General features: G+C 44.5%; 1 protein-coding gene across 1 annotated transcript in view; it reads right to left on the bottom strand.

Moving 5' to 3' along the window:
* Positions 1-16,706, bottom strand: part of LOC120573696 (cytochrome P450 26B1) — a 35,891-nt gene extending 19,185 nt beyond the window's left edge. The window contains exon 1 of the mRNA XM_039823603.1: positions 15,433-16,706. Coding sequence (XP_039679537.1) covers positions 15,433-15,636 — 204 coding nt within the window. The 5' untranslated portion in view covers positions 15,637-16,706. The remainder of the gene's footprint in view (positions 1-15,432) is intronic.
* Between the last annotated feature and the right edge of the window lie 2,916 nt (positions 16,707-19,622).

The raw sequence follows: 19,622 nt of genomic DNA on the forward strand, positions 1-19,622 counted from the left end.
AGCGAAGCCTCGATACGTTTAATACAGTTGAAACAAAAACTGCTTCAGTCGCCAGGAACTGTTAAAAAAATGACCCAAACATGAACTACCTGCTCAGCTGCTGTAAGTCACTCTGAATGAAAGTATCGACTAAATATGAGCAGAATATGTCGATTCAACGCTGGAGGGTTCAGCATGTGTTCATCCGTTCTCGTGTTATCTTCATCACTTTTCTCTTTTTCTCCTGCGGATCACAGGAATTATAGCTGCTACTGGCTGCTACCAACGCTGTGAGATGACGTTGTATAAAGAGAGAGAGAGAGAGAGAGAGAGGAGGTCGGGGTTGGATGAATGCGTCAAACAAACGCAGTACTTTCACCCAGCAGGCCGTTGTGCGTGTCCTGTGTGAAACCAAAAGTCAACATTGACTTATTTGAAGTTAGGTAAAGTACTGACTAATGTCACGGGAAAAAAAAACGTACCTATTTTAAACCGAACCACGATGTTTTACGAAACCTAACCAAGTCGTTTTGTCGACTAAGCCTAACCATGCCCTGTACGTTGGGATATGACACCCAAAGGATCCTGACTAAGTGTTCGTAAGTGATGAGTTTGGAGTGAGACTGTGTTGGCTATATTCTGTATATTTCTAGAATATCCGTGTTCAGCCCTAACCTGACTCCGCCAGATGGATTGCTTCGCATTTGCTCGGCATATCCATCTGGGAACTTTCCGTTGGAGAACTTTTGGGAAGGGGCGAAAATACTGGTTAGGTGATTGGATAAACCATCTGTCTAGCACCTATGTTGGTGATAGACGGGCCAAATCAACCAATCAGATCCACGAAGCGTATGAAAATACAACCACAAGCCCGCCCCTGCTGCTGCAGGCAAAGCATAGCTCGTTAGCTCAGCAAGCAAGCAACATGTCGGTAAAGGAGATTTGCCGTTTGTGTAGCGAGAATTTAGGAATGAAAGACACCATTTCAGGTTCCCGGTCCATATTCCAAAAGAAGGATCCAAGAGAAAAAAACATTAGCGAGCGGCTAACAGAATTAGGGCTACTGCTGTCTGAAAATACTGGTTAGCTGATTGGATAAACCATCTGTCTATCACCACTTAACCCGCCTCAAAACCAACGCTGATTGGCCAGTTCGTTTGGCGAACTGCTCCAAATGTTCTCTATCTCAAGATGCCAGACTGATCTGCGAGTGGAAACCTGGAGCTTGCGAGATCGGGACGGTCTCACGAGGCTAGTTCAGCCCAGTATCGCCATGAATTCCGTCCATATCAGACTCCTATTCTGTTAGATTCCAGTCACGGTTTACGTATAATGCCAACACGAAGCGCCACCGCAGGAAGTAATGTGCCCCTTAAAGCTATAGTGCGTAGTTTCTGTCTCCCCCATGAGGAATTCTAAGAAATGACAACAACACTGTCTGCGCGTCCACGTGATACAAGCCTTCCGTGATCACGCACGCGCCCCCACCCCTCCTCCACGCAGTTACTAGTAGCCAAGGAGGACACGGAGGATTAAAAAAACATGATGGACTCTTCAGAAGAGGTAATTATTCACTTGAGTTTCTGCGTGCAAAAGTCACCGGACGCCACAATCTTCTGAACATAGTCATACTGAGAAATACAGAGAGAGCTGTGTGGAGCTGATAGTCTTAATTAGCTTCGTAGCAACTCATTTGGCAACGGCTTGAATGTAACGGACGTTCATTAATATCAAAAAGTTACGCACTACAGCTTTAAATGGCGAGGTGGAAAAGTAAGGGTGTGGAGGTTGTGCAGGCACACATTTGATTCCCTGTTACAGACCATAAAGCCCGATCTTTCCTAGCCCTAACCATAGTTTCTTTGTCCATAACCATGGTCTTTCCCCCCCAACCTTAACTATACCTTGCGCAGGTGTTGTAGAAAGTGAGAAATTTAAGGCTGTTGGCAATGAACATCGAAAATGTCATCACTGAATGCAATCCAGGGTTTTGCAGAATGGACATTCTGTTCACTTAGTTTCAGTATTAGGTTTACATTTTCACGTATTTATTCACACAAAGACTAATTTCTTCGCAGAAACGTTTTTCAGCTCCACGTGTTCCAGCGGATGCGTGCGACGCACGACTGCGTTTTTTCTTTGTCGCAGAAAGCAGGGTGAAAATGCGTCTGCAGTCTCGCCCACCGTTTAGTTCCGTTCCTGGCAGTTGCAGCTCATCTCTGCCCCCCCCCCCCACCCTTCTTGCGACGCACCTCACATCTTAACGTTTCTCTGTGTGAACTAAGGCCCAAATTGAGCACAGATGCTTCAGCCTCTTTGCAGCTCTGTTGGCTGTTTCATGTTGCTTTGAAAACCCTGATTGCCAGACTGCTTTTATAGATGAAAAATGCTGTTAATTAGCATCCAGCCCGACACGCCCCACCTCTGTAGCTGTAGTTTGTCATTGCGCTTAAGCTGCTTCAGATGTTAAGACCTTTTCATGAGGTGTTGACATTATTTTAGCTACACCGTGCATTTTGGTGATTCGTTTTTTCCGGGTTTTTCTTTAAAGTTTTACTCAATACGCATCTTTTCTTACAGCAGCATTGTATTCTGGTCTACGTCCTGCTCCTGTGGTTGTAGACAGCAGTCTCAGCTGCTTCTACGACGTACGATTTCGGTTTTCATCATAGTCACTGTTTTTCCCACCTAAATGTCGATTGACGTTGATGATGTTTTTTTTTTCAAGTGTTTCTTCTGTGTTTTAAGATTTGTAAAGAAATAATCCCGCCTTTATCCTTCACCTTTTGCCGATTTCGGTTTCTTTTGCTGCCGCTGTCGATCTGTCTGGGCAAAAACTGTTGACCCGAACTATTTTCACAGCTCCTGTACACTTCCTCTTTTTACTGTGGACACACACACACACACACACACACACACATACACACACACTCAGACACACACACATTAGCACACACACCAGGTTGCCGGCTGGCCTCCGGAGCCCTAAGGGTGTGTGTGCGTGTAAGAGTGGGGTTGTTTTCCAAGCTACATTTTGCTGCCACATGGATGTAGAGTGGTTTAGTATGTCTGCCTGGCAGGCTTGCTCTCACACACACACACACACACACACACACACACAGTCCAATTCGAAGGGAGTTCCTCAGGCAGCCAGACAAGGCTCCCTTTCACACTCCAAGATACAGCATCAGATTGGGCCGATTGTGTACTTTCTTTGGTGTGTGTGTGTGTGTGTGTGTGTGTGTGTGTGTGTGTGTGTGTGTGTGCGTGTGCGCGCATGTGAGTGTGTGTATGCAGTTATGCCTGCATTATGTGTGTGTATCTCTTCGTACATTTTCTCTTTCCATTTCTCTTTATTTTTGTTTCACACGCACACATTTTGGCCGGATAGTGATGGTTTTATGCTGTCTTGGTCCCAGAAAATAATTGTGCGTTGAACCAAAAACGGTACACCAAAATAATCTGTGTGTGCGTGCGTGCATGTGTATGTGCGCCAGGGGTGTGGTCTGGATGACATTTAGCGTAAAAGGTGAGAAGTGTACACCCCTCCGCCTCTCCCTCCTCTCATACTGGCAAAACACACAGAGCAAGCATGGAAAAGTTGTGATGTAATGACGCCACACTTCTCTTGCAGGAGAACACGTACAAAACCACACACGGGATCACAGCACGCACACTCGCACGCACACTGGGTCGTAGACGTCGCTGCTGAGACGCAGGCGTCACAGCCTCGCGCTGATTGCGCAGCCTGAAACACACTTTCCCTCCAAACTTCAGTGAAGCGAAGGAGCCTCCACTGTAAACACTCGTTTAGTTTCGCAAAAAAAAAACAGAAACAGAAACCAAAATTGCTACCACAACATTACGGCTGATTTTACCGCCGAGGTCACAGGCAACAAACTCTGATGTGAGCTGAAAACCATAAAGAGGTTTTCTCTCAATGATGGAGGGCATAACGTTTTTAAAGCTTTTTTTTCTTTTTTTCATGTGGATGTAAGAGAAGTTCAAGCTGGCTGTGGAGGCACAAAACATGATGTATGCATGTGTATGTTTCCAGCAGTCACTCGTCGTTAATGTGAATAGTCTCTGAACAAAATGGTTCATTTTGTTAAACTGCAGCGTCACCCGAAATTTGTGCTTGTTGTTAGTAAATGCTGCTGGTGTTACTCACTTAAGATGCAGTACTTACTGTGAATCTAAAGCCAGCGTTAAACTATTTCATTTTGACGTTCTTTTCATCGCTGCAATTTACTGCAAAGACGACTGCAAGTTAGATGCCCAATGAAACATTTGTTTTGCAACAGCCAATCAAAACGCAGATTTTTGTCTACTGTAACGGCGTGATAATAGCAACAACAGATGCAATGGGCAACAGAGTTTGATGGACAAAAAAAACACAACAAAAGAAGTCACCGTGGTCTGTTCTTTTTTTTGGGGGATTTGTGAAACGTTACATAACGCCATTCAATTCCATTTCAAAAATCGTTAGGTTAATGACATGACAGTTGTGAAATAAAAATTCTTCTCTGCTAAAAAGAACTGCTCTATTAAAGTCAGCGTCTTTAGTAAAGTTATATTAACTTCACGCAGTTTGCCAATTGACAACTCAACCAAGTTGTGTGTGTAGTTTCACATCTTCAATATTAAATACGTTTTAAAACCCAACAGCTGCTACGTTCTCTATTAACTTGCGTGTATGTTTTTTTTTTTAGAAAGTTTACTCTGATGAAAGAGCCACCAAGGGGTAGACGTGCAATAAAAGCCCCATGCCATATTTAAATCAGGCATACCAAGGCTCCACGATGCCCCTTACTGTCACCACCGAATCTCTCACTTTCAACACACGACAAAGTTTTCCTACTTCCTCACTCCTTAGTGTTCTGGGTTTTCTGGTTCTGGCGAAGATAATCTCAGACTTCGAAAAAATTGGTCTGTTTTGTCAACCGCTTTCTGTCCTACTCGCTCCCCAAGGTATAAAATAAAACTGGCGCCAGTAGGCCTACAGTAGGTTAAGATCAGCAAATGCAGCTTAAAACTGGACCCCGAGGCGTCATTAGGTATCGAAAACTGCACAGGTTAAGATTTAGGGTCAGAGTTGAGGTATTATAAGGCCAGAAGAAGAATAAAATAAAAGTGGTTTCAGAGTTAAAGGTTATGCACACACGTGTGTGTGTGTCTGTCTGTCTGTCTACAGTCTGGACACGGCTGTTCTGGTAACCAGCGATGTCAGCTTCTACAGACTCCCTTTTATATTTTTTGAACAGAGATTTATCAGATTTTTTTTTACAAGAACCTCAATAAAGGAGGGAGAGAGGTTTTCAGTTAGGATTTTCCACACACACCATCCAAACACACACACACACACACACACACACACACACACAACCCCTTTCATTTCACATTCACATTCACATACACTCAAAGGTTTCTGACAAATGCCACCCCGATCACAGAAAATCTCATAAAATCTCAGTCTCTCTTGTTCTTTCTCTCTCTCTCTCTCTCTCTCTCTCTACAAAAACTTCTCTCACACACACACACACACACACACACACTGTCCGAGCAGAGCTAGCTAGCGCGCCGGCTGGGCTAAAAATACCCCCGTCTGTTCTGTTGGGGTTGGCCTGGGGGCAACCAGGGCCCGGGCTTATAAATGTCCTCTTTGTAGCGCAGTGGAAATGTCCAACAAATGACTCTTTTATTAGGGCAAGACAAAAAAACACAGCTAATTATGTTTACTCAGATCAACGCCGCGGCTCGACCAGCACCCACACACACACACACACACACACTCCCTCACTAACACCGGCTAGCCGGGGTGACAGCGAGAGTGTGTGGAGTGGGAGAGAAAGGGTACATTTGGAGCTGTTACACAACAGAAATTTTAGGGGCTGACGCTTAGACGGAGCGTGGAGGGAGAAAAAGAGGCTGATGGGAAAACAGAAGCAAGGAAATGAATGACAGCAACAAAGTAGGCCTAGAAATCAAAGAGTCACTCGCTGCTCAGATGTGTCCTGCTGGTAGTTTGCATGAAAAAGGGGGACAATATGAGGATGAAAGCACTTTGAAAGTGAGAAGATATTTTTTATTTTTGTGGCTGAAGTTTTGCCAATAAATTGTTAAATATGTTGTCGTCTTCCAGTCGAAAGTCTTTCGTTGCATATGTACAGTAAATGTTCGAGGTGTGCACTTACAATTACATTCCACATTTTTTTTCGCACATACTTGATGTAAGTTGCTTTCTGCCAAATCAATGTAAAGTATATAACAAGTGCGTGAAAATATCATTGTATAATGATATTTTCTGGATTTAAGCAGTTTATCTGTGACTCAAAAGTAACCCCTTTAAAAAATATTGTAGAAACTCTTCTGCCGAAAAAAAAGTTGCAGTAAGATAAACGTGTTTAAATTTAAATTATTTACAGGGCAAACACGTCGAATACTAAGTGTTTATTTCCCTTTTATTGCAGGTGCCGAAGGTACGTGCAGAGCGGGCGTCAGCTGTAGTGTTTGCCGTTTGTTCAGGTGCAACTTTTAACGCGGGAAAAGGCGGAAACGACGAAACATCGTGAGATGGCGCATCAGTCGATCTTCGTCAGCTTGGCGCGAAGGCCGCAAAGGAACAGGCGAGTCAAACGTTAACGTAAGCGACAGGAAAATGACACCGGCCATCGACAGAAAATTCAAAGGAGCCACAGTCTTGCCCATACGGCTTGACTTTTTTGGAGCGAAACGGGTCGGCGCGGAAAGAAATTTGATTTAAAAGAAAATCGTTAATTTTGGAGGACTGCAACTAAAATAAAGCTTAAAACATGAAAAGAGAAAAAGCAGCAGAGAAGGACAAGAGAGAGAGAGGAAACGAGGTCAAAGGCTGTGCGGGAATTCCTTCTTTCTTTTCAGCTGTCAATCATTCAGCCGGTGCCAGAGATACCAAGGAACCTGTGTGTGTGTGCGTGTGTGTGTGTGTGTGTGTGTGTGTGTGTGTGTGTGTGTGTGTGTGCGTGTGCGCGTGCTTGAATAATGTGTGTTTGAATGGTGCGATAGGTCCTCGACTTAACAATGATCCCCGTCCCTTTGCGGTCACGCCACCGCATCAGAGAGACAGAGAGAGAAGACGAAAGAGAAGAAATGAGAAAGTAGGATGAGAGGAAAGGAAAGAAGGGGAGGAAAGAGAGGAAGGGGAGGAGGAGAGGAGAAAAAAAAAGAAGAAAAAATAAAAAGCGAGAAAGTGTTAAAGAGGTGAGCGCCAAAAACCGAGCGGGTGAAAGCGAGCAGAGAGCGTGGCAGAGGAGGCGGAGAGATGCTCGTTTTCGAAAAGGACGGATTAACGAAGGAGGGCTACGGATAGTTCAGCCAAAAAACAGGGAGAATAGAGAGAGAGAGAGAGAGAGAGAGAGAGAGAAAGAGAGAGAGAGAGAGGGTTGGCCCCTGACCCGGGGACATTATAGGAAGGGAGATTATGGTTGTTCAAAACTCTCTAAGCACTCACCCTGGGACCCCAGCTAATACCGAGACACACATTCTCAAACACACACACACACACACACACACATACACCTCAAATACAAGCGAACACTAGACACACAGTGTGGAACTCAACAATTGCATGTATAGTTATATTTTTCTTATTATGAACATATCTCATTAAAAGACCCACACCAACAATGAATTGATCCGACTATCAAGTGTGTATCCAAAGCCTCATATGGTATATATTATATATATCTCGAATATGCCATGGAGCTCCATTGTTGTCCAAAAATCTATTAAAATCACATCAATGATCCGTCCTGCTGCTGGAAACACCACACCAGCAAACGTGTATTTATCCGCAGCTGAAAATAGTCCCCAACAAATGCACTAATAACTCCGGTTTGAGCAACGTTTCCGACAGTGCCCAGCTGTTTTCGGAAACTACTGAAATTACTTTTTGAGAAAAATGAAAGCGTGTGTTTGAGATTTTCTTCTTCAGCGGCAACCAATAAGTTTGGGACCGGTCGCACAAACAGCGTAGGGAACTCGTAACACATTGTTGTTGTTTTATCATAGGATTTCGTATTATAATTTAAAGAATGAGTCATTTCAGCCTTATTCTCAGTTTTTGCACACACACATACACACGCACGTACACGCACTCATTGAGAAAGAGAGCTTAACATTGTGTTCAAGAGTGTTTGAGCACAAGAGTGTTTGGAGGATGGAGCAGTGTGTTCTCGGGGTGAAAGAAGGGGCAAGGCAGAGCGCTGCCAGCACCTCCTGCTAATCTGAACAAGAGGAGGATGGATGGATGGCTGGATGGATGGATGGAGAGGAAGAGGAGGGAGAAAGATAAAAACCGAGATGGGGGATGATGCTTTTACCAAATAAAAGTTGATTGATTAAGTGTACTCTCGTTGCCGCTCAATCCTTCTTGCGATAAAGTTGCAGCGACGAAAGCGTACATGGTTATGAGGAAGATGAGAAAGTAAACATGGAGGGATGCGAAGGGTACCCCTGTAACAGGGGTGGAAGAGACAGTAGGGAAAAGAAAGGAGGTGGTGAAAAAAAGAGACGCGACAGATAGCTATGGCGGACAGATAAAACAATAACGCGAAACGCAACGGGCAAACTTAAATGCAGAAACTTCAACGCCGACTTTTACAAACGAGAATAACAGAAACGTGCCGATTGTCCCTCAATAAATGACATGACAAAGGAAAAAAAAAAAAAAAGGAGAAGAGAAGAAGAGGGGGGGGAGGGAAAAAGGGTTTTTTGGGGTGTGTGGGGGGGGGGGGGGGGGGGGGGTGGGGGGTCCTGCCTTGAATGTTAACACTGTTATATCACACACACACACACACACACACATAAAGGGCTGCCCCTTGTGCCCGCTCAATGAACTATGTATCTCTCCTGCAACAAACACACATTTGCCAGTTTCCTGCCACTCTTGTAGAAAGCAAGAAAGAAAGAAAGAGAAAAAAGGAGAAGAGAGAAAGAGTTAATTATTTGGCATTGCAATATGAGCTGTCTGAGCTCACACACTGGTGTGTGTGTGTGTGTGTGTGTGTGTGTGTGTGTGTGTGTGTGTGTGTGTGTGTGTGTGTGTGTGTGTGTGTGTGTGTTTTTTTTTTTGTGTGTGTTCTCTAGTGTGCATGCTCCATCTAAATGCTCTATACATGCTGCATGTTATGTGACTGTGTGCTCATGTACTCATAGTATTTCCATCGACCGTGTGTGTGTGTGTGTGTGTGTGTGTGTGTGTGTGTGTGTGTGTGTGTGTGTGTGTGTGTGTGGGGGTGTTTGTGTGCCTCAGGACTGTGTAACCGCAGCTATGCAGCACACAGCGGACTGGACCGCAGTAATGGAACATTACTATATAGATGAAGCCACCAGGCCTTACAATCCCCACTCTGTCTGAGCTGGTTAAAGGAACAATCCACCTAAAAAACAAAAAGACCCCACATGTGCTGTAAACCAGAAAGGGCTACGAGGTGATCAGCTGTCACGCGGCAGAATAGAACGATGGACTTTAGAACCAGGTTTGGTCGTGATGAGTGGCTGTTTTTTTTAAGATCATGGAGAGTCTGCGAGAAACGGAGCAGAGGGTTTTAGGATTTAAATCTTTCCCTCGAAGCGGTCCGCATTAAATCAAACATTTGATTTTTCAACATGCTTAAATTGACACTTGATCATGACATATAAACTGGTTAACAATAGAAATCGGAACAAGAAAACTACGTGGGTTTGTTTTTCTTTACATTTTGGTGTAAGATGTTTTCCCAGCTTTCGCAAATGTTTGCGGACAATAATTTTGGTTTGACAATGTCAGGTTTTCATATTCAAAATGGTCGAGGCAAATGCTAAAAAATGCATGCACGCATATTTTGCAGTGACAAGTTTAACTTATAAACCTAAACCAAGTGCATTTTGGCCGTGTGTTTCTTCAGCACGACAGAAATGAAAGCTGCGTTCAAATGCAACTTGTGACTTGTGTATTATGGAAAGCCGAATACCCAAAATTCTTAGCATTTAAGTGCTTTAAGTCCTGAGAAATAAAGTTGTCAGCACTCACAAACAAATTAAAAGTATTATGTTCTTATTTGTGAGTGCCGAAGACTTTATTTGACCGATGACAAAAATGTATTGTTACCTTTTTAAAAAGACAAAAAGATCAGTATCTTTTGTAGTTTTCAATAATAAAGCATTCAAATGCATAGAAAACCCCCCCGAAACTTTCCACTAGCAGAGTGCTGAAAACCACATTAGGTGGTCGTTCAAATGAACTATTCTCATAAGGACGACTGCACTTGAAGGCACCATGAGTGTGTCACAAGGGACAGATGGAGATTAAAGGACAAATTCACCCTTAGAAAGAAGTAGTTACCTTGTGTTGATTCCTTTACTGCCTGTTAAATATCAAGGAATTTGGTTTGTAAAAGTGCTATAAGAAAGAGCAGGAGGCAGCAGGACAGGTGGTGAAGAAGGGGAGAGAAAGAGAGAGAGAGAGAGAGAGAGAGAGAGAGAGAGAGAGAGAGAGAGCTGTCATCACTGTGAAAGATGAGAGAGTGTTTGGTCTGCAGACTGTTATTACTCTGCCCACCGTCATTTACACTTCATCACTGCAAAAAAAGACAGAGACAAGAAAACAGGCTGGCAGACAGAAGGACAACCCATTTGTGTGTGTGTGTGTGTGTGTGTGTGTGTGTGTGTGTGTGTGTGTGTGTGTGTGTGTGTGTGTGTGTGTGTGTGTGTGTGTGTGTGTGTGAGATGAAACAATCACAGCTAACTTCTGCATTAAAACCCGATTGTGTGATTGCTCGTTCAAGAACTGAAATCAGTCCGTGCTTTGCAATGTGTTCATTTCTTCTGGTCTGACCCAGATTCAGTCCAGCGTGTGTGTGTGTGTGTGTGTGTGTGTGTGTGTGTGCGGCGTGTGCGTGCGTGCGCGTGTGCGTGTTTGCCAGAATAGGCAATAGGCTTCCCTCGCTGATTGAGAACAGCATCAGTCTGTGTCGATATCAAGGAAACTCGTGCTGTGCTGAGTTTGAAGGACTTCATTACCCAGAAATCCTAGATTGTTGTATTAGTAACATTGACATAATCCAAAGGTTTTAGTTTTTGCATCTTAAACCATCAATTAATTTAAAACCACGTTTGGGAACTTTGCACTTTGGTGACCCCAAGTGGCAGCAGAAGGTAACTGCTTTACTTCAGTACAACTAATTAAAGTCCTAAAATACGCTATTTAGAGAATTGTGTATTCGACTTTCAAGATCGGGGAGTTTTAATATTCAAATTGGACAGATCTTGATGCTTATTTCGACCCTATAGTGCCACTATAGTAGTTATTTTTTTTATTACTTTAAACCGCAAAATGTGTGGATTAGAGCAACAAATCTGTTACCTAAGCTTTTACACATTACAATTCAACCTGTCAAAAACCAAGAAAAACTGAAAAAAAAACAATTAGCACGCTGTTATGACTCAAAAACCCCCTTTTTATAGTATTTCTCTGAAGAACAGTGCTGTCACTTTCCGTCTGGTATACTTTATGAAAATGTTTTTACGTGTAGCGAAGGCATGTTCATAGATAAAGAACAGTATGGATTCAGTTTCATTTGTACGACTCTAGACATTTAAATGTACGCACGTTAGGGTATGTGTGTGTGTGTGTGTGTGGGTGTCCTTGCTTTGCGTTTATACGCGTGTGTGCACCTGTATGGAAAGCATACTGGTGAGTCGCGTTTCTGTGTGTGTCTGTGTGTGTGTGTGTGTGTGTGTGTGTGTGTGTGTGTGTGTCTGTGTCTGTGTCTGCTCGGTAGTAACGCTCCTGCTGGCAGCGTCCCTTCGAAAGCGTCAGCTCCTAATGAGAGCAGACAGGTTTCTGGCAGAGTGACCGTAAAACTATTTCTAACTGCAAAATGGATCCGTCACAAAAATGGGCTTCTGGTAGGTCGAGTTAAAAATATACTGTTATGTATGTTATATACACGCATTAAGACGGAAGGAGAGTTTTTGTGGGAAACCTGGACGAGACGTTAAGAGAAAAGAGGAGCAGGAGTAAAAGAATAAAAGAGAATGGAAGTAAAGAAAAGACGATAATTAAAGTTGGAACATATTCAAGATGCATTGTTGGTTTGTTGCCAATAAATTTAAATCCAAAAAAAGTTGTCTTGTTCAATTCTCACCGCTATCGTTGTGTTGTTTTTTTTAGCCGCAGAAGGCATGTTTTCAACCAAAAAGCCCACGTGATCTAATGGGAAGGCATATAAAGAGCATGTCACTTTTAAAGGTGATTTTGTGTGCCGTCTACGCATTTTAAGCTTTTCACGCTATTTCATGTCATTTAACGCTAAGTTCTCATTCCTAAACACGTGTAACCAACGTACTCGGTTATGTTTAGGAAAAGGTTGTGGTTTAGGTTCAATTAAGCATGTTTGTGACGTAAATTAAGTTATGTACGTCAGTTAATTAGTCAACGTAAATACGTTAACGTTGACTTTTGGTATCACGCTGGACGTCTCCTGATGAAAAGTCCCGCGTTTGTTTGAATCATCCATCTACCTCAACCGCCTCCCTACGAGGACTTTGCCGATCTTTATACTACTATATGTCAGGAGAAACTAAATGTCGTGAATTGACACGCGAAAAAAGTCAAACCAATGCGATTCCAGGCTAAACGAGGCTGTTAAAAACCCACCTGCTCAGCAACACACATTAGACAGACACGGCAGTGGAGCGTTTAGCAGCAAAAGAGACAGCTATTTCCCCTCATGAGTTGGTGGAGACCCAAACAGAGCTAAAAGAGAGCAAATGTTGGACAGACATGACTCCAAATGTTGTTCTTTCACTGCTGGATGTGTAAATGAGCAACTGTTTGCTAACAAGTTCCTTTAACCTTCATAAAGGCGATCCTGTCTCAGAAAGGATTCGCAGTTGCGATGTATAGCCTCACATGAAATGCACCGTTATGCAGCTCTGTTCTTTTCTTCTGACACTCTTAATCATTTTTCATCAAATGCTTTTCAGTTCTTGGCACATTCTGGACACGTTTGACATGTCGTCTCCGCGCGAGCAATCAAGCAGCAGACTGGTAGCTCAGACATAAAACAGCATCTGGGCAAGAGGGTCCCGTCAGATCTCCATCTCTGTCTGTCTCACTTTCCCCCAGCGCAGAGGAGGAGGAGGAGGAGGAGAGGAAGGAGGAGGAGGAGGAGGAGGAGGATAAGGCTGCAGCCCAGCACCTCGGTCTCTCTCATACATACAGTTTAACAGTATTTATGAGGCATTTCATTGACTACATTGACTTCTTAACCTTCACTTTAAGATTAGGTCAAAGGACGACCAAAGCTCGCCTCACTTTGTAGATTCTTCCAGATTTTTGCTCTGCTTGTAGAGAGACATTTGGTCCTCATAAGTATAGACACACTCAGCCTTTTCATTCCTCTCTCTGACTGACATGCCTAACCCCCAATCCCCCCCATAAACTTGGCCGTGGTCCTCGGTTGCATTCCGGGAACGCGTCTCGCTCGGTGTCAGATGTAACGGGAGAGGAGCACCGCGAGTTCAAGCCCCGCACACGGCCAACGTGCCTCCGCTCGCCGAGCCCCCACTTTAGCTTTATTTTCTCTCTTCCCCCCTTTGCTTTTCTTCAGTTTTTCTCCCCCCCTGCACTCTCTCTCTCTCTCTCTCTCTCTCCCTTTTTATTTGTTCGTCTCCACCCCCCCAAACCCTTTCTGTCGGCGTGCTCCCGGGAGCCATCAGTTCGCGCTGACATCGGCTGCTTAGCGGCGGGACTCGCGCCCAGCCCGGTGGGGGGTCAAACTACAAGCCTGAGCTTTCCTCTCTCAGCTGATGATAAACTCACCTTTTTTTTTGTGTGTCCACGTTTGTCTTTCTTTCCCTCTAAAAACATAAACGTTAAACACAGATTCAGACGCATTCCAGCACTCAAAGGATTGTGGGTGTTTCTCCTGATTGATTAGGAGCGACTATGCTGTCTGTGCTCTGCAGAAGATCACAATCCCTCAAAGTTTGGAAGCGAAAAAGGCGAAGCATCTCACCAACAATGAATCCATATCTCTCACTGAGAGCTTAAAAAACTCCCAGCGACACACACACACATACACGGTATGGGATTTTCCTTTCTCTGCAACCACACGCCGTCTGTCAGTCAACTTGTAAGAGGGGGAATCTCGGTTACTGAGTGATTTCTGAAACACGCAGCGTGCTGGGAACTTTTTTTTTTTTTTTTTTTTTGGGATGCAGGGGAGCGGAGAGCTGCTGCGTCTGGATTCACCAGCGGGGAGGAGAGAGAGGAGGAGGAGGAAAAAGAGAAGAGTCGGTGCGATGTGTGCACTTTACCCTCGCCTTAACCCTTTACGCTTTAGCCCAAAGGACTGCTCTCTCTCTCTCTCTCTCTCTCTCTCTCTCTCTCTCTCTCTCTCTCTCTGCATAAAAGTCCCTGAATAATCACGTTCCTGTCATTTTTGGCAAACATTCAACTTTATTTTGAAATCTCAAGTAAATAAGCCAGACGTTATATTGTACTCTATAGTTGACTCCTGCGCAGACACACCCGCCGCCACTTATTGCCAGCATATCAGATATGATCGATAGTCTATCAGACTGACTTTAGCTCGACCTCTCCGCGCAGGGGAAGTCGCGCCGCGGTTGGCTGACCCAACGTGTCCCGTCTGAGATAATAAAACTGATCGGATAGCCTGACGGAGCCACAGTAGAGTGGGAGAGAGATTAAAGGGCTATAAACTAATCAAAAGTGAAGTGAAAGTCTTTGATGGTCGTGTGTGTGTGTGTGTGTGTGTGTGTGTGTGGGGCTGGTCGGTCGCGCGGACTAGACTAGTCGCTCTGTGTGCATCACCACAGGCGCGCAGGATGAGGAAGGATGAACCAGCTGAAATGTACATAGAGACTCATATTTCACAGCATGATAAAGATTACCCGGGCTGAGATGAGACGTAATGTTACGATATAACAATGTTTCATGGGATGTTGAGCCGAATTGATGTAAATTGTAATCTGATGGGAGAAATGCACACGTCCGCGTTTTCCTATTTGCTTGTATTGCTGTTTGTTTTGTGAGCATCAGCAACTGGAGCGCAATTAACGCGTATGGCAAAATATGTGAAAGGGTTAAATAAAAAATAAAAAGTGCGATATTGGTGGTCAAAGGGCTGTCTGCTAGTCGATATCAAGATGATCTCACTCTCCCGTCGCAGATGAACTCTTCAGTAAGTTGAGAGATCCGTTAAAGCAGCGCACCAGTGAAAACGAGTAAAAGTGTGATGGATGAACTCAGAGTGCAAAATAAAAGTCTTAAAGTATCGAAAAAGCAAATGGGTTAGACTGATTTCATCATACACGGATAAAGTCCCACATACAGACACCGGGGCCAGCGCTGACCCCAGACACCGCTCCGCCAAGCCCCCCTCCTCGCCCCGAGGGCGCGCTTACCTGCAGGAGCCAGTGGCAGGTCTCGCCGATGAAGGGGAAGCCCATGGATCCTTTGGGCATGGGCAGCTTGCAGTTTTTATCCCGCGTGGCCGTCCATCTGAGCTGCCACAGCTGCTGGGAGACGGCGAGGAGCAGGACCATGGACACCAGGCAGGCGGCCAGAGTGGCCAGAGCCGAGATGAGGTCGAAAGTGTCGAACAGCATGGTGATGGAGAGCCCGGCGGTCTCTCTCTGGGGCTCTGGACAGCGGAAGTGTCTTTAAACGTTGTATTCGTGACAACAACAAAAAAGTGTCGATCTGGATCCCCCGGGTAATTTCAAAAGTTAGATTTTTTCAAGTTCGTTCTGCGTAAAAAAAAAAAAAAAAGCGCAATGCTCCTTTACGCACTCCAAAGCCGAGGCGATTGTGTTGTCAGAATGAATGAACTGTGTGGAGTGCGACTCTTTCTTTTAGATAGTGTGGATCGCAATCTCGAAATAGTCACAAGTGGCGTTCCTGTGCGTAAAAAACAAAAAGTGCAAGTCAAAGTTTCTGCGGAGCGGAGGAGATGCTACAGGTGAGCGGAGCTGCCAGGCTCCCCCCGTATCTTCAGTATCACAACTCGGCTGTGTGAAGGGAAAAAATCAAACCATCAAAACTCACTTTGTTTTAGTGATTTAAGCATTTAGAACAACAATCACTCAAGAATGGGGACTGTCCTGATGTTTGAAATCTCATCTTTGGTCTCGTTTGTGGGTCAGTGACTTAAACTGAAGTTTTTAAAGTCTGAAATTTGAAGGCAGGCAGGCAGGCAGGCAAAAAAAAAAAAAAAAAGTATATCTCAAGGTGACACGTTAATGTCAGAAGCTGTGACACCGTGGGACACGTGGAAAAAAAAAGTGAAGCCGAGCCCTGGAACTAACAAGGGCTTTACTTTTTAAAACTTCTCGAAGGGATGGAAAGACTTGGTTTTTTTTGGGGGGGGGAATGAACGAAAAGTCTTCCAGGAATCGCGTCTCTCTCAACTCAAAAAAAAAAAGAAAAAATAGAACAAAAAGCCTCTTTTATAAAAGTTGTAATCTCTCTCTGGAGCAAACTCGAGGAAGATAAAGTGGAGACTTTTATGATCCGTGAGCGTGCAGCAATGAAAAGGTGCGCAGGAGATGCTTAGGAGCCACCGTCCTCTTTCTGCTTCTCTTAGCTTCTGTCGTCCACTCTCTTCTCTGTGTACCTTTCTGTTTCTAAGAGCGCTCCTCTCTCTCTCTCTCTCTCTCTCTCTCTCTCTCTCTCTCTCTCTCTCTCTCTCTCTCTCTCTCTGCTGGCTGCCTATACAAGTCACCCTCAGTGTGTGTGTGTGTGTGTGGATGCGTGCGTGCGTAAAAGAGTGTGTGTGCGTCAAGCCAGAGGCACCAATGAGTGTTTATATAGTGCGGAGGCAACTGGAAGGCGAATAGGCGGCCAAGGGCTCCCGTCGCCCCCCTCCGACCCCACCCCACCTCACTCCAGAGTCGGCTAGAGAGGGAGAGAGAGACTCCCCTCCCTTTCCCCTCCTCCTCTCCCCTTCCTCCCTCCATCCCTCCCCTCTGCTCCACCTCTTTTAGCTCCTGGAGGACCCCCCTCTCTCCTCCTCCTCCTCCCTTTTACCCTCCCCTCCCCTCCCTCCCTCCCTCCTCTTCCTCCTCTCTCTCCTCTCAGAAGGAGGGGTGGTGTAAAGTGAGCGGCAAGCGGTGCAAGAGGAGAGGAGGCTTGGAGCGTGCTGGAGCTGGCAGAGCGCCAATGCGAGAAAAATAGAGACAGGGGAGAGAGAGAGAGAGAGAAGAAGAGAGAGAGACGGAGAGAGAGAGAGAGAGAGAGAGAGAGAGAGAGAGAGAGAGAGAAACCGGGCTTGCAGTTGCTTTTATGACTTCTGTCTCCGTGCAGGACGTGCGCACTCTTGAAATAATCACCTGCAGGCTGACACAGCGCTGCGCACACATCAGGACTGATGTGACCTCACCGTTACCGGCTAGTAAAGGCATTAGACACAATTACAACAATAACAAATCCCATTATACTTGGTTTAGAAAAGGAATTAAGCTGCCGCTGTAAAATGATCGTTCCAAACTTGCCAAGGATCCAAGACGTGCCTTTACGCACGGACGTCGGCGCGTATTTGTAGACCTTGCACTGCGTCTCCAGTTGTATATCTTCGTGTTTTCTCCCGTGCTCGTTCCCGGTGCATCGTGGGAAACGAACCGCCGACCTCGCACCGGAAATGGCATAATTTGGTAGCAAAATGATTCTGTGCCAAATGGCTAAAATCAGCTTGTAGGAGTGAAAATGCTTTCTTTATTTCTTTCTTTCTTTCTTTCTTTCTTTCTTTTTTTCCTTTCTTAGTTTCTTTCTTAGATTCTTTTTGTGACACCTCACCTGTCAGAAGATATTCTTTCTTTCATTCTGTCTTTCTTTCTAAGTTTTGATCAGTTTTTATTCTTTTTCTGACACCTCACCTGTCAGCAGAGAGACTCTCTTTCTTTCTTTTCCTTTCTTTACACCCACATGTCTCCTTCTCTGCTCATCTTTACATTGCAGCCTCTATATATTTTTATGTTTTACCATATAACAGCTTTTTTTTTTTTTTTTTTTTTTTTAAATCTGAGCTATTCTTTCTCTTCAGAAGTAGAAATCCCCTGTCGAGAGATCCCTCATCAATGAGTTCATCACGCCTCACTCCTCTTGTCTACTCCTGAATCAAAAATGTATATATGTAACTGTGTTGACCTGCAAGCTGAACCGACTGACTCCAGCGTCAGGTAACTGAAAGGTCACGGGTTCGACTCCAGCTGCCGTCCCCGGGCTACAAGTCCCTACATGTCCTCGCCTCGGCTTCTCCTTCCTAATTCTTTAGAAAACAGTCAGATCAATCCGACGCAGCCGCTTGGGAAAGTCGGGGCTGGTCTCTGCTTCGCCACCTCCGTTCCAAAGAAAATGATTGGCTTCAATTAGGTCCTCTGACTGTGATATGGGATGTTACGTAACAGAGAGGCAGAGTGGAGACCCTGACCACAGCTGCAGCACCCACACACACCTGCAAAAGGTCATTGTTTCATTATTAAGTCCATTTCATTCTTAGTTTACTCTCCTTCTTGCTCTTTCATTCATTATTCAGTCTGCTGTTGTTTTCCCTCCTTTTCTTTGTTTTAATCTGCACTTTTGTGCCTCTTTTTGTCACTTTTCACATCACCTCAGCCCCCTCGTATCCTTTTTTTTACTTCCTCATCATCCCTCTTCACACCTTTCCTCTTTTTTCTCTGTCTTTTTCTTCCCGTATCCTTAACTCAACACAGAATAAGGAACAAGTCTCAGAGGGGTTTCTGCCCCTTTGGGACATTTCCCTGAAGAACATCAGGTCTTTCTCTCTCCCTCTCTCTTTCTTTTCCCTTCTCTTCTTTTCAGTGTCTCGCACCCATTCTCTGACAGCGGCTCAATGCTGCCGCCTAGCGGAGTAGAAACACATGGCAGCCGGCCAGAAAGAGAGGAGAGGAGGAAAGAAAGGACAGCATTGTTTGGAATTTCTCCTTTGTCTGAGTTAATGGTGTGCACTTGTTGTCTCTCCCTTGTCAAAGTATTGGAAGTTTAGATTTGACTGATTGAGACTTACAGCTCAAACACACACACGGACACACACACACACACACACACACACACACACACACACACACACAGACTGATATCTATCAATGCTCTGCGAACATGTCTTTAGATTCTTAAGAATTTGTGTCTTTGGTACTAGTAGTCAGAACTTTTGTGTGCAGGTTTATATTATTTATCATCTTCAAGCCTCAATATTTAAAGGTGACTCAGTATTTTGTCTATGATAAAAATATTCTTGATCTCATTTTTAGAAAATGAACAAGAATGCGTCACTAGCAGCAGGTTTAACAGGCGAGAAGCAGCACCAGTTCTTGTCTTTTATTGTGACGGGGTTGTTGTGGCATCAGTGTACAGTTCAGAGAGTTCAAATGTAAAAAGGTAAAACTCAAGAACTAAAAAAACTCCAAAACAATAACAAAAAGAAAAAGAATAACGTTATATATATATATATATATATAAAAAGTGTGTTTAACCTCAGCAACAAAGCTAGTGCCCCATGGATTACTGTGAAGAAAAGACTGTATGTAATGTATGTAAATCCTCCAGCAAAACAGTCTCAAGGTACAATCCTCCACAT

This window comes from Perca fluviatilis, chromosome 14 (genome assembly GCF_010015445.1).
Source record: "Perca fluviatilis chromosome 14, GENO_Pfluv_1.0, whole genome shotgun sequence".
Classification (NCBI taxonomy): Eukaryota; Metazoa; Chordata; class Actinopteri; order Perciformes; family Percidae; genus Perca; species Perca fluviatilis.